At 49.4% G+C, this 14400-nt stretch overlaps 5 protein-coding genes across 5 annotated transcripts; 2 read left to right on the top strand and 3 right to left on the bottom strand.

Moving 5' to 3' along the window:
* Positions 1-65: 65 nt before the first annotated feature.
* Positions 66-1142, bottom strand: J7337_011061 (uncharacterized protein; the record flags this gene model as incomplete). The annotated part of the gene is made up of 2 exons (XM_044828612.1): positions 66-805; positions 863-1142. The coding sequence occupies 2 exons, from the start codon at positions 1140-1142 to the stop codon at positions 66-68; spliced, it is 1020 nt and encodes a 339-aa protein (XP_044677166.1).
* A 1187-nt stretch (positions 1143-2329) lies between these two features.
* On the bottom strand, positions 2330-3774 carry J7337_011060 (uncharacterized protein; the record flags this gene model as incomplete). The annotated part of the gene is made up of 2 exons (XM_044828611.1): positions 2330-2757; positions 2808-3774. 2 exons carry the CDS (start codon positions 3772-3774, stop codon positions 2330-2332), a joined length of 1395 nt encoding a protein of 464 aa, XP_044677165.1.
* Positions 3775-4470: 696 nt separating this feature from the next.
* On the bottom strand, positions 4471-5151 carry J7337_011059 (uncharacterized protein; the record flags this gene model as incomplete). The annotated part of the gene is made up of 1 exon (XM_044828610.1): positions 4471-5151. One exon carries the CDS (start codon positions 5149-5151, stop codon positions 4471-4473), a length of 681 nt encoding a protein of 226 aa, XP_044677164.1.
* Positions 5152-6421: 1270 nt separating this feature from the next.
* On the top strand, positions 6422-7071 carry J7337_011058 (uncharacterized protein; the record flags this gene model as incomplete). Its single annotated transcript, XM_044828609.1, has 4 exons — positions 6422-6490; positions 6539-6560; positions 6767-6903; positions 7042-7071. The coding sequence occupies 4 exons, from the start codon at positions 6422-6424 to the stop codon at positions 7069-7071; spliced, it is 258 nt and encodes an 85-aa protein (XP_044677163.1).
* Positions 7072-11716: 4645 nt separating this feature from the next.
* On the top strand, positions 11717-14266 carry J7337_011057 (uncharacterized protein; the record flags this gene model as incomplete). The annotated part of the gene is made up of 4 exons (XM_044828608.1): positions 11717-11852; positions 11905-12484; positions 12586-12831; positions 12886-14266. 4 exons carry the CDS (start codon positions 11717-11719, stop codon positions 14264-14266), a joined length of 2343 nt encoding a protein of 780 aa, XP_044677162.1.
* Between the last annotated feature and the right edge of the window lie 134 nt (positions 14267-14400).

Here is a 14400-nt window from a genome sequence, read left to right as displayed (position 1 = left end):
GAGTCGTGACAGTTCGCATTTCGCATTTAAAATGAAGACGGAAACCAACAGACAAGGGAAGACATCTACATTGTCATGACAGATCTGAAGCGAACCTTTCCACTCTCCATCTTGTCAAAAGCCTCTCGGTACTGAGTCGCAAAGTCAAACTTCTCAATGATACACTTAATACCATGCGTATGCGCAAACGCGATAGCGTCCTCCGAATCCTGCTGATGTCCCGTGTTCCATCCATGCACGCTGAGATTCTTCATGATCATGTGAACTGTATTGAACTCAACCGGCCCAAGAGGTGAGAGAACGACCAGCTTACCAAGAGCCGCAAGGCCTCCTGTAAGAGGACTGACTGCTTCTGCGTTCGGAGCCGTTGACAGGATCATGTTAGCCCCTCCGAGCTTCTGCAGCGCCTCGCAGGGATCTTCTTTGCTGGAGTCGATGTAATGATGAGCACCTAACTTCATCGCAAAGTCCTTTTTCTCGCCTCCGGCGCTCATGGCAACCACGGTGTATCCCATCTTGGAGGCATACTGAAGTGCCAGATGGCCTAGTCCTCCTAGGCCTTGGACTGCGATAAGACCACCTTGGAGGACGCCGATCCTGCGAATGGCGTTGAAGACGGTGACTCCAGCGCAGAGGATAGGAGCTACTTCGGCGGGGTCAGCATCAGAGGGGATTCGGACGGCAGCTTCGGCGTGAAGGAGGACGTATTCGGCGTAACCACCATCCATGGTCACACCGTTGATAGCACCGTTGTCACACAGTTGAAATGATCCAGTTTGACAGGAGCGGCATGACCCATCGTGGCCTTGTCATAATATCATTAGCCAACCACCGTAATAATTCTGAAAGTGTAGAGACTTACCGCCATGCCAAGCACCACCAACACGTTCACCAATCTTAAAGTTGCTCGCTCCATCACCGACAGCAACGACATCTCCAACGAGTTCATGACCCGGAACACGAGGAAACAAATCTCCAAAGCGACCTTGCTGCATCCATGAATCAGAGTGGCAGACGCCGCAGGCTAGGACTTTGACCAATATGTAGCCTGGGCCAGGTTGTTCAAGTTTGGCTTCCTTAAGGGACAGCTCTGAGCCACTCTCATCGAAAGATGCAGCTCTGTAGGTCTTGGGTAGAGACATGTTTTCAGAGAGATTGAAAGTATGATATGGTGTACTGAGATAGTCGGAATATTTTTTGTGTATGGTGGTGAGACGTCGATAGCTATGATCTTGCACTCTTATATATACCATTTAATCCTCATCATTTGATTTATCAGCTCGGAGACATCTCGTAATGAGACTCGGCCTCTGTGCCAGAAACGCCGTTACTGGACATGCTATCGTGTCGATGCAAGTGAAGTTGTGTTGCAGTCAGCTTTGAGCACCGAGATCGAGAGCCGAGCACCGAAGAACGCCAGCGTGCTTACAAATTCCAAGTACCATGTACGATATCGGTTAAGAATTGACTTTGGTATCAGTACAACGACATCAATAGATTCTGACAGGTAGACTAAATTCGGTTTGACGGTAATTACAGCATGGCAGGCTGCTCATCAATTCCGCGCTCCTCCATAAGCCAGTCAAAATTATCCAACGCACTAAAATACGAAATATTATCCCAACTACCCGAAAAGTCGATTCCCTCAAACTCAGCTACAGGTTGAGTAACAGTTGAATTGTTCAGAACATGATCAAGGACCTTCTTGATAACGCCTTGCACATTATGAGCAACTGAACAGTGTGTTTGCGACGCACATGAAGTCTTCAGATATCCCAACAAAAGGCTGAGCTGTTGAATGATTGATGATCGAGAATATGTCTCGCCGGCAATGATGCTATCGTGTACTGGCATCGTCACTGGGGTGGGGTCTATGAGTTCCATGCACAAGACGGCCCCGGCGAGGGTCGCGTATCCCATGATTTGAACGGTGTTAGATCTAGATGGCTGATTTGGTTTCCGCTGTAGGCGGAATGTCGTTGACTTACTATCCATCGGCATTTGCCTTGCAGGGCAGCCCAGATGTGTTTTTGGGCCCAGAAATTCAGCGTCAAGACGATCATCTCGAAACTGGTGCGCAGAAGCTCATTTCTTGAATGGCCGTGTTTTACGAACAATCGCTGGGTGAGGAACATGTTGAGTAAATGGTCTAGTCTTATCAGTAGCTTTGGATAACCGATTTCAAGGTCTATCTCGCTTATTTCCTCTGTTATTGGGTTCCAGATCAGGTGCTGAGGAAGCTTGGCATAAAGATCAATTTGCTTAGTTTTGAGTTGCCTATTCATGATTAAATCATTAGAAAGAGAAGCATCTGTCCTTAGGGTCTCACTTACATGACTTCCGTAATTCCGTAAGCACCATCCTGAGCGAGTACAACTTCGAGGATCTCGTCTCTTACCAGCGCAATCATCATGCGAACACGCAGAAGCGAGCCCGAGTAGATACACCCATCTTTGTTCCATCCGTCCTGACCAAGGAGCTGAGATTTCCTCTGGAAGGTTTCTCTATCTGATAGCAAGGCTGACTCTCCGAGGTCAAGTGGCAACTTGATAGAGCAGAATCTCCTCGTAAGAAGAGGAGGTCGCCCAACAAAAGTGGCCAGGAATTTATCGACCACGAAGATCTGACATCCAATACGCCTCCGTATCTCAGTAGGTACTGATGACATATGCGGTGACGACTTGGCCCGATTATCGTGGAGTCCGGAGAACGTCAACATTGCAACTGCCTCTGCATGGAACTTCCAGTACGGCAAGCCTGCCGCAATCAGAATCAACTTTACACATGCAGACTTTTTGGAAACTTACTGGTCTCACCATGCATCCATGAATGAAGAACAGATCGCTTGTATACCAGAAACAGCATAAGCGTCCCAGAACTCCCGCCCATGTTAGCCAGAGTTATGCATGAAGCACAGTACTCAGTGCACTGGCGAATTGTCCTCTTCGAATCTTCGTTCGATGTGGCTGACAGCTCGCTCAGAGCTGTATAAAGGAAGATAACGCCAACAGTCTCCCAGCGCAGATTCTCTCCCGAGAAGCTTTGAATCCATGCATTCGGGTCATCTTGGTCCTCTCTGAGCGTTTTTCGTGTGTTGATACATATTCTACTGCCCATCTCGCGCAAACTTGCTGCGTTTGCTCTATCACTGAGCTGAGGCCCGAATGTGTCCCAAGTACTAGATAGGAGTCTATCACCAATACCAGCCAACCAGTCCTCATCAAGGCTAGCTTTAGGCATTGATCTCTGGGTGGATAGTTTCTCCGGTAGGGCCTGGAGTACTTTTATAGCAAGTTGGCTTGCTCCTTGATCCATATCCACAATACTCTGTATCTCGGCCACCGATGGTGGAGCTGACATTGTCGGTGAAGGAGGGGCAGTTTCAGTAACCAAGGGACCCTGTGCAGCCAAACTAGCCTCAGTCTCTTGGTACGCAGCCGGGAAGCTTGTAGGCCCGAAGAAGCCCTGTGGCGGCCTCGCAGCAGGTGAGCTCCACAACCCATCATCGGGTCCAAAGTTCTTGGTTTGGGCTGCAGGTGCCGTGACCTCGGAGCGTAAGGCTGATGCTTCGGACACTCGTCGCTGAGAGGGCCTCCCTCGAGAGGCGGTCGCTGCTTGTTCCGACACTGCATAGTAACATGCAGATGCACCGTTCGGCTGCTTCCTGCACCGGCGACAGATGGGATAGCCGTGGTCGCACGCGACTTTTCGGCGGCGACAAGGCTCGCAAGCTTGCTTCTTGCCGTTACGCCGAGTAACGAGTGGACTAGACATGGCGGTCCGGATTTGGCTCCTGCACTGATTGGATTGACCTGTCGAGCGCCGAGTTTGAGATGCCCCGAGTGTTGTTTGCGGGCGGAGATGAAGCTGTCAGCAGACGGTGCTGACAGCCAAGACCGAGCTCCGAGGGCCGACGCATTGGGAACCAGCCAGGAAATTTTACCTAGTGCTTATTTGACTACAAGCCAGAAGCGTGGGTATCGAAATAGATAAGCAAACTGTTGTGCCGCATAGTTACATACTTATGTAGTTCAATGTCGACGCGAAAACCACGACTGTCTTGGGGGATCACCCAGAACTTGAGGTATCAAGATACACAACAGAGGGATCAAAGCACGACTGCACCAACTAAGCACCGATTCATTGAAAGTCGAATAATACATTAGCTATCCACCATGCCTCATAAGGGTATTCCATTCAGTCTCATCCCCCATCTTACGATATAGCCATTCCTGATGCTTTCTATCCCCAACCAGTCCGTCCGAGACAGCTCTCAGCAGTCGTTTACATCTTGTTTTCCAGTAAACCAGTGTATAACTTGCACATTATGCCCAAACCCAGATGTTCCATCTCTAAGCCTCGAAGCTTTGATGCTGCATTTCCAGAATGCAGTCAAATGTAGTAGCGGTAGGGTATTCTTTGATGGTGACGCGATCGGTGTCCAGATCTTGTCGTTCATGAGAGCGAGATTTACATGTATCCGCCCGTGATGTGCGTCAACCAGCCTTTGACGCGTTTTGAGACTGGTGACGCGTCGTCTTCGCCGTCATCCTCTGCAGGTCGCTTTCTGGACTCATGCGTCGGCATTTCTTGAGTCGGCGCCTCCTCCTCGGCTGGTGTCTCTTCTACTGGTAATTCTCGACTTGGCTTCTGGTGTTCTTTTGCCAAGGTGCTCATGTCGCTGGCCGATGCACTCTCGCCCTGGTCGGGCGCATGGTCGAAATCGTAAATGGGCTCGTCTGACAGTTCCGAGGATACGTCAGAGCTAAGTTCGATTATCGGCACGTGATCGTGCCTATCGCGCAGCTGATATCTGCTGCCGCCCTCATCCGTGAGGACTTTTTGCGGTTCACGAGCTGGTGATTGCTGCCGCGGTGCGATAAGCCGAGGTAATTCTGGTAATTCTGGTTCCTCTGGTTCGCCTTGTTTTGAGTAAGGTAACGACTTCTGTTGTGGTTTTGGTTTTGGTTTTGGTTTTGGGAGTAAGCCCGCAAGGGTATGTCGTCTGATTTCTTTGGTGGTCTCTCGCAGATGAGCGGCCAATTCACTGTGCGGATCAAGATGCCAGAGAGTGCGCTCGATGGTAGCGCGAAGCATGTGAAGGTTCCCCTCCTCGTGGGCAGCGCGCTCGGCGGCGGTGAGCTTGGCCATGGCAGCTTGGGCTTCTCTTCTGGTGGAGGGTCGGTAGAGTGAGCTCATGAAGTGAGTGAGGGGACGGCGGGTGGGGACACGTGTTTAGAGCGATTTAGGCGACAGGTGCCATCCATTGATTTAGGTATCTCATGCAATCTCGATTTCTGTCCTGAGTGTAGATACGAGGTATTGTCTTCTTGTCATGTCTATCGAGGTTGAGGCTGGCGTGAATAGGGTTGGACACGATCGGTCGGGTAATATTAAGAGGTTGGTTTTATTTTTCAAGCGTCTCCACTTGGGGTCGGGGTCTTTTATTTATCATGCGTGATGAGCTGTCAATGCTACTGGAGCCTGAAAACCCGCGTGGTAGCATCCGGTGGACCTTGCTGATAGCGATAAGCCAATCATATTGTCGATGACGACAACAGATGACTCATCCCTGATTTGCGCTATGACGTCTACAGTTTAGACTGTCCACTCAAAGCACGATTTCTCAGTGTTTCAGGCCCACTAAACTGTTTTTAGACCATCCAGGTCAGCCTCAGGGTAGCTTCGTCTCTTGACCCAGCATTTACAAGCTTGTAATAGACCTGAACAAGTGTTGTATGTTAGTAACTAGTAGCATCAAATATCTCTGCAACATTTTAAGTGACCTTAAACTAGTTGAGTGCTCAAACTAGCGTGATAGGAACACCAAAAGTGAGTCGGAAGCCTGACTTAAGCTTATCATAGCAAGTCGAGAACATTACACAGTAGTCTAACTTGAACCTCACAGTCTGATGAATGTGTCGTTCTCATGTTTTCGCAATCGGAGGTTCAAATACGCATGATTAAGCCACAAGGCTTAGCTACAACGTAAAAATGCATCAGGTCAGATATGTCTTTATCTGTATAGAACTGTCACTAATCCAAGTTTATAACCCCTACATCAGTCCCTGTTGCTTGTTTTATCGCATAAGACACCAAATCCAAGGTATCCTTCGGAACAAACAACTCATCCGTAGTACCAATAACCTTATCGAAATGAACCAAATAGTCTTCCGGACTCGTCGCACGCGAATGCCCAGGCACCGTAGCCAACGTCGTTCTGGCGGCTCTTCCACCACCAACACTGAACAGCTCCCCAGACACGGGACATTCCGCACTGCACAGCGCTACGACGAAATCTGCCACGAGATGCGTATGGAAGTATTCTCTCGTGATCCTCTTGATGAAAGGTGACAAATCCGACATGCGGGATGCTGCTGAGGGGAGAACGCCGTAGATCTTGATCCCGTGCCTGGGACTCATGCGCCCAAGATCGCTCGTCAAACCAAAGGTGGCGCCTTTGCTTGATACACAACCACCAGCTTCTTGGGTAAGATGAGATATTGCTTGGCCCCAAAGCTTTTACTAACATGAACAGGACCCCGAAATCGATGTCAAAGGTGCGTCTGTCGGTATTATTGGATCTGGCGCAAGCAGCATACCGGTAGTCCCAACCATACAGCCATTATGCAACAAAATCGACGTTTATGTGTGATCACCTACATACATTCTACCGACAGTTGGGTTCGGCATCGGGTCCTCCAACTTTAGCGCGCCATGTATGGAACTATGATCTTGTCAATTCCTGTATACTGACTTTTGCTAGATACTGAAGCGGATATCGAACGGTTTAACAACGATCCCGAGTATTACAAGACATTCAGGAAACAAATTGAGCAACAAATGAACGAGAAATTTGCTGCGAGCATCAAGAACTTAGAAGCACATGAGAAAGGGAGACAGGTATGCTAACATTCGCACAACTGAGAGACACTTGCTAACTGAGATGTAGTGGGCAGAAAAGATGATGAGTTCAGCGATAGCTTCACCAGAGCTGAGAGGGAAGCTCATTCCAAGGTATTTCATTCCCTTACTTTTTAGCCCATCGTTACTGACAGCGGTTTACAATAGCTGGGAGCTCGGATGTCGACGACTTACTCCTAGTCTTCCATATCTCAAAGCCATTCAAGAGCCTAACGTGAATGCTATCAGAATAGGTATTCGTAGAAACTGAGAAGGGGATTGAGACAGACGATGGTGAGATCCATGACGTCGACACGCTTAATTGTGCGACTAGGTTCAACACCTCCTTTTCTTCCAGATTTAACATCGTCGGTATGCGTTCAATGACTACGTTCAAGAAGTTCACAAGGACTTAGTTTGGACAGGATCTTGCCAGAGCTGGTGTATGAGCCTCCAACCCTGCGACTCAACAATCCCGGCTAATCTATGATTTATGTAGACAAAGACCGAAAGTCAAGCCGAGAGTCGCAGTCTGGCCAGGATCAAGTATTCATTTCATGGAGATGATCGCCAGCCCACCATGAGAAGACTTCGACATCAAGTACATTAATGTGAGTAAGATGATGTCTCAGGCGATAAAACCAATCGCAACTTGAGGCCCTTTCGCCCATATCTACCAGAAAGACTGTCAGCACAAACACCTGTCATAACGGTGGGATTCTCACCTCTCCAACACTTCCAGCTGGTACATCCTCTCCTGTATCGGGGTCTATAACGCGTATTTGGGTGGAACCAACTTGCCCACCTTTGAGGCGTTGCTCCAGGTGCTTAAATCCGGCGGAGTCGCCGTCAAGCAGGAAGTCGTCTCTGTCATGGCCCAGGCTTGTCGTACAGCAACACTCGGGAACTTTCTCGCAAGCTGTGCGATCACTTGATCAGCTAATGGGGCTGCGTCCGTGTTGAAATGTTTGACAAATGATAAGTCGTATCCCTGGGCTGATTTATCGTTTAAAAATCGGATCAACAGAGCTGGGCATGTCAGTTCAAGGTTCCTTTTGATAGATACTAAGGCTGACTTACGAGGTACAAGAGACAGCTCATCGCACTTGAACTTCACAATAGACTCCATCATTTGCTTCATATCAAACTTGGCCATTATAACCATTTGCTGCTCGAGAGCAATGGGCAGATGAAGAAGATGGACTAGACCAATGACTGGACTGGTCAGCTAAGGATATCTAGAAGCACTGTTTAACTTACTATGGTAAAAGGGCAGAACACCCAGTACTGTCCGCCGTCGGTTGGGCGGAGTCCAGGCGCTGATTTGGCGAAGTCGGTTGATGATTGGCGTGAGATATCTGGACCTGATGACCACAAAGATCAGCATCGCCTCACCTGGAGGATTCCATTGGCCTTACAGCTTTAGGCTTTCCAGTTGTGCCAGAGCTCCAAGAAAGAAATGCACATGGAGAAGCCTCATTGTATTTCGGTCCCCACGGTTGGGTGTAGGACGAAGGGTAGAGCGACTCTCCCTGTTGCCGCAGGTTCTTGGAACCATCAAGTCTCAGAATATTCGTTGCCAACAATCCGATTGCTTTGCAAGCGGGTGTGACCTCATTGATAACGCCCTTGTCAGTAAACACAAGCGCCATCTTTGACGTTCCAAGGAAAAAAACCAGATCATCCTTCATTGACCCAGGCGGTAATAGTGTAACTACAGCACCTAGTCGACTCGCAGCCAGCATTGCGACAGGATATCGGATGGAATTCTGCCCAATGATGGCAATCTTTTGCCCCGATCTGACATCATATATTCTTGGTAGAGAATTGTCAAGATGAGGATAGCAATGGATTTTACGTCATGAAATGAAAGGAACTCGCCTGTGTCACTGTCGTGAAATCCGCGAGTTTGTGATAGGGCAGGATCCGCTGAAGTAGATTGGCCTAACAGGAGCTCATCGCCCTCGAAGGTCCATTGCCATATGGAGGAGTTCCCACTCACTGGGCACCACAAGTTAGCGTCGCCGTTAGTGGCTTTCAGAAGGGTGACCTACGGGGTTCTAATTGCGGTCCGGAAAATGACATTATCAACCGATGAGAACTAGACAACTACGGCCAACGTCTCATAATATCTCCTATTAGAGTCAAGGTTTATGGCATCTCCTGTAGGCAGTGTGTTATGGATAATCACTATATGACATAGCATGGAATGGCCAGTTGACTCGGGTGGAGAGCACTGACTAGTCAGGCTGACCTGAGTCGCCGAGGTACGATATGAATGTCACCTCGGACCGAAACCTAATTTCTAGTCAAACTGCATAAAAAATTAGATCATCACTTTGTCAAACCACCCATGAAAACAATCAAAGGCATAACCGGTCTTGTATCTCGGTTGACGCATCGGGCTTCGGGTACCCAGCCGTACAGTTTCCCATACACCCAACCCCCCATTGTATCTTCAAAATGGCAGCTTCACCAACAACAGTGGCCGTTGTTCATACTCCATACTGGAATATCTCAGATGTCGCTTTCCTCAGAGAAGGGCTGCAAACCATCTTAGTACCAGCACTTCGGTATCTCAGAGCCACAGATATTGAAACGACAGAATCAATACCCCGCCCGCCGCAACGGGCCCACGAACGAAAGAGAAAACGACCTCGTACAGGCCATCGTGACTCATCTCATCAATTCGTTCACCATTATTCCCCAAGTTCAGAAGCAGAGCATTCGAAATCATCTCCCTGCTCCGTTGCCTCCAGTGATTCGGTCGGCGAGCATGATAAAGACCCTGCAAACATTCTTCGTGACCTGAATGTGACGGAACACGAACGATTACTACTCCATGGTCTCCAAAATGATATACGGCAAGACGGGTATCACAGTTCGTTTCAGTCAACACCAAGTTTTGAACCCGAAGCCAAGAGAATGAGACATGAGATTGATGCCTTGAGGGCGATGGAACAAAGGTCGCTAGAAGAGGAAAAAGACGAATTTGAGCGATGGGTAATGGGATCGTGGGATAATTTGTTCTCAAGAGCATCTTTGTACCCCGAGTAAGATGCATAGGAAAAACGTGTAGTTTCTCCATTTTTGTAATTGCATAGAAGCACCGTAACGTAAGTCGCTCTCTTCTCTTGGCTGAAGCATCGCTAACGGAACAGATAACCGAGAACAACAGCCTTAAAACCCGCACCTTTCGTCGTCGCCGGCCGGGGAGCTCATCCAGAGTCGGTCAACCTGATGATTGATGATATGGAGGAAGAGCATCAAGCCTGAGTGTTACCCAAGCCAAGAGTATAAGATAGGCTGGAAGAAATTTGCCGAACTCGAAAGTCCCCATCTGGATGAGGAGGATACTACGATTCACCCTGATGGCATCCAGTCGCTTGCAGTAGTTGGAGGAAAGGGTGAAGAGTAGCCATCCTGAAGCTGGCCAAAGTGGAAAACAGACCGAGACTCAAGAGAGGGCGATGTTATTCATCTGAAGGACGGTCTGGGTTTCAGCCAATGGTGAAGCATCTTGCGGGCCAATGAGATACTCAAGGAGAGCCTAGCATTAGGCAGTTTTCATTCTGGATGGCATTATGCGGAGAAACTCAGACCTTATAAGAGCAATCACCGGATTTCAGTGAGACGTATTATCACGAACTGTGGCACTCACAGTCGTAAAATTGCTGCAAACCCTCATTCTTGTCACTTTCCGTCTGCTTCTCTTCCTTCCCATAATCTGGTTCGTTTCACTTCCAGTTCATAGACCGGAGTCTAACAACGAGCGAGTGAGTTTGCCAAGTTGGAACGAACCGGTATATCCATAGGCTCGGTCCGTGGCAGCGGAGACTAGTGCTAAATACGTTTCTTCGTACTCTGAGTAACTTGATAGTCCCGGGCAGAGCCATCAACAGTCACATACGACCATACCTATCAGAGAACTCGGGATCCCGTCCGCTCTCCCATAGATAAGCTGATAAGGGGCGGATTAGTAGTTGGGTCGGTGACGACCAGCGAATCCCCGCTGTTGTATGTTTTTTGGTGATGGACCTGCTTCCTTTTTGCTCATGTTCTCTCTCGTCTGATCGAGTCTTGCAGTCCTCGATCCTCTCGTGATGTTGAAGTTGAACGGAGCTAGCGCAAGCTGCAGGTATCGAGCCCCCTCGGCAGCTTCTCGGAGCTACAAGATGAACAAGAGGAAGACACAGAGAGCAAATTTTCAAGGCCGATGCCGCAGGCCAGAGATATCCCGTCGGGGATTAAGAGAAACGATGTGACGGGTCGGGTAAAGGTCGGGCACGTTGAGCGATCAAAACTCAATCACTAACTCAATGGAGGTCACATTACCGGCTCGCGCATAATTCTGGGGTAAACGCAGCCAAGCTTAACCCAAAACCAGAAAGGCGGGGGTGGAGAAAACTGGGGAGATGGTCTGCTCCCTTGTCAATCGAAAGTCGGGGAGGCCAATGTCAGGCGACGACGTGCACCCCACAGTCCCAGTGACCTCGTTAAAAGGCCCGAATATCCTCGACGGTTTTCTGTAAGAGTAACGCTATTGCCGAGTTTCCTGCCCATTTGAAAGCATTGCGTAAAGGCTAGAGACTGAGATCCATTATTCAGAATCACCATGTTGTCTGCTAAGTTCCCCGATGGTCTCCGGGCCTGTGGACAGAGGAGCCGATGCGTCTTGCCGATGAGCGGGGGACTGATGGTCGAGTCGTCTTGTTTTTACATGCTGTGATGTTGGAAGTTGAGTATATATAGAGTGCAGATCCTGAACGTAAGTGAAATATGTCCAGGCATCGAGACAAGCAATCGACTCGCAATGTTTCCTTCTTCCATATCTTGTTTGGTGGCCCTGAGTCTGATGAGCCAGGGCCTTCTAGCTCAGAGCCAACCGGAAAATGTCATCACCGACGATACCTACTTCTACGGCCAATCGCCACCAGTGTATCCTACACGTGAGCACTCTCTCTGATTTCCCAACGAAAGCAATACTGATCTCTTGACTAGCGGAACAGGTAGACACCGGCTCATGGGCTGCCGCTGTAGCCAAAGCCAAGAACTTGGTGTCCCAGTTGACACTTGAAGAGAAAGTCAACTTGACTACAGGAGGCCAGACGACCACCGGCTGCTCTGGCTTCATCCCTGGCATTCCCCGTGTAGGCTTTCCAGGACTGTGTTTAGCAGACGCTGGCAACGGTGTCCGCAACACAGATTATGTGAGCTCGTTTCCCTCCGGGATTCATGTCGGTGCAAGCTGGAATCCGGAGTTGACCTACAGCCGGAGCTACTACATGGGTGCTGAGGCCAAAGCCAAGGGCGTTAACATCCTTCTCGGTCCAGTATTTGGACCTTTGGGCCGAGTAGTTGAAGGTGGACGCAACTGGGAGGGGTTCTCCAATGATCCCTACCTGGCGGGTAAATTAGGGCATGAAGCTGTCGCCGGTATCCAAGACGCCGGAGTTGTTGCATGCGGAAAACATTTCCTTGCTCAAGAGCAGGAGACCCATAGACTTGCGGCGTCTGTCACTGGGGCTGATGCAATCTCATCAAATCTCGATGACAAGACCCTCCATGAATTATATCTCTGGTAAGCATATTGTATCCTGGCTGTGTAGATGAACCTTACTAACACCCGAACTGGCCTTTCGCTGATGCAGTCCACGCCGGACTTGCCAGTGTGATGTGCAGCTATAACAGAGCAAACAACTCACACGCCTGCCAAAACTCGAAGCTTCTCAATGGCCTTCTCAAGGGCGAGTTAGGATTCCAGGGTTTTGTCGTCTCGGACTGGGGCGCACAGCAATCCGGTATGGCTTCAGCATTGGCTGGCCTGGATGTTGTCATGCCCAGCTCGATATTGTGGGGGGCCAACCTTACCCTTGGTGTGAACAACGGAACTATTCCCGAGTCACAGGTTGACAATATGGTTACACGGTACGCGAAGTCTCAGCCTTACTTCTCAATTCTTTTGAACTGACAATCGTGTAGGCTCCTTGCAACTTGGTATCAGTTGAACCAGGACCAAGACACCGAAGCCCCAGGTCACGGACTCGCTGCCAAGCTTTGGGAGCCTCACCCAGTAGTCGACGCTCGCAACGCAAGCTCCAAGCCTACTATCTGGGACGGTGCAGTCGAGGGCCATGTTCTTGTTAAGAACACCAACAACGCACTGCCATTCAAGCCCAACATGAAACTCGTTTCTTTGTTCGGATACTCTCACAAAGCTCCTGACAAGAACATCCCAGACCCCGCCCAAGGCATGTTCTCCGCTTGGTCTATCGGTGCCCAATCCGCCAACATCACTGAGCTGAATCTCGGCTTTCTCGGAAACTTAAGTCTCACATACTCCGCCATCGCGCCTAACGGAACCATCATCTCGGGTGGAGGCTCGGGTGCCAGCGCTTGGACTCTTTTCAGCTCACCCTTCGATGCATTCGTTTCTCGCGCGAAGAAAGAGGGTACTGCGCTTTTCTGGGATTTTGAGAGCTGGGATCCTTATGTGAACCCTACATCTGAAGCTTGCATCGTTGCTGGTAATGCATGGGCTAGCGAAGGCTGGGATAGACCTGCAACCTATGATGCCTATACTGATGAGCTCATCAATAACGTCGCTGACAAGTGCGCTAACACTATTGTTGTTCTTCACAATGCTGGAACACGACTTGTGGATGGCTTCTTTGGTCACCCCAACGTCACCGCTATTATCTACGCTCATCTCCCAGGTCAGGATAGTGGAGATGCTCTGGTATCTTTGCTCTATGGCGATGAGAACCCATCTGGCCGCCTCCCTTACACCGTTGCCCGCAACGAGACGGATTATGGTCACCTGCTGAAGCCAGACTTGACTCTCGCCCCCAACCAGTACCAACACTTTCCCCAGTCTGACTTCTCCGAGGGTATTTTCATTGACTACCGACATTTCGATGCTAAGAACATCACGCCTCGCTTCGAGTTTGGTTTCGGCTTGAGCTACACAACCTTTGAGTACGCTAGTCTCCAGATCTCAAAGTCCCAGGCCCAGACACCGGAATACCCAGCTGGTGCTCTTACCGAGGGAGGCCGTTCAGACTTGTGGGACGTCGTTGCTACTGTCACAGCAAGCGTCAGGAACACTGGGTCTGTCGACGGCAAGGAGGTTGCACAGCTGTACGTTGGTGTTCCAGGTGGTCCTATGAGACAGCTACGTGGCTTTACGAAACCAGCTATTAAGGCTGGAGAGACGGCTACAGTGACCTTTGAGCTTACTCGCCGCGACTTGAGTGTCTGGGATGTTAATGCGCAGGAGTGGCAACTTCAGCAAGGCAACTATGCTATCTACGTCGGCCGAAGTAGTCGAGATCTGCCTCTGCAAGGTACCTTGAGCATCTAGGTGTGGTTTAATAAGAATGGCTCAATAGAGTTAGCTCAATATATTTCCAATACTTCTTATGATTGATTTCATGATTTGTAGATTGTATCTACTTTAAAATGTGATAAGTGCTTGCTGCAATGCTTTTCTTGAAC

Source organism: Fusarium musae, chromosome 8, assembly GCF_019915245.1.
Source record: "Fusarium musae strain F31 chromosome 8, whole genome shotgun sequence".
NCBI lineage: Eukaryota > Fungi > Ascomycota > Sordariomycetes > Hypocreales > Nectriaceae > Fusarium > Fusarium musae.
Note: the sequence above shows the minus strand (reverse complement) of the source record. Positions and strands in the feature narration are given on the sequence as shown.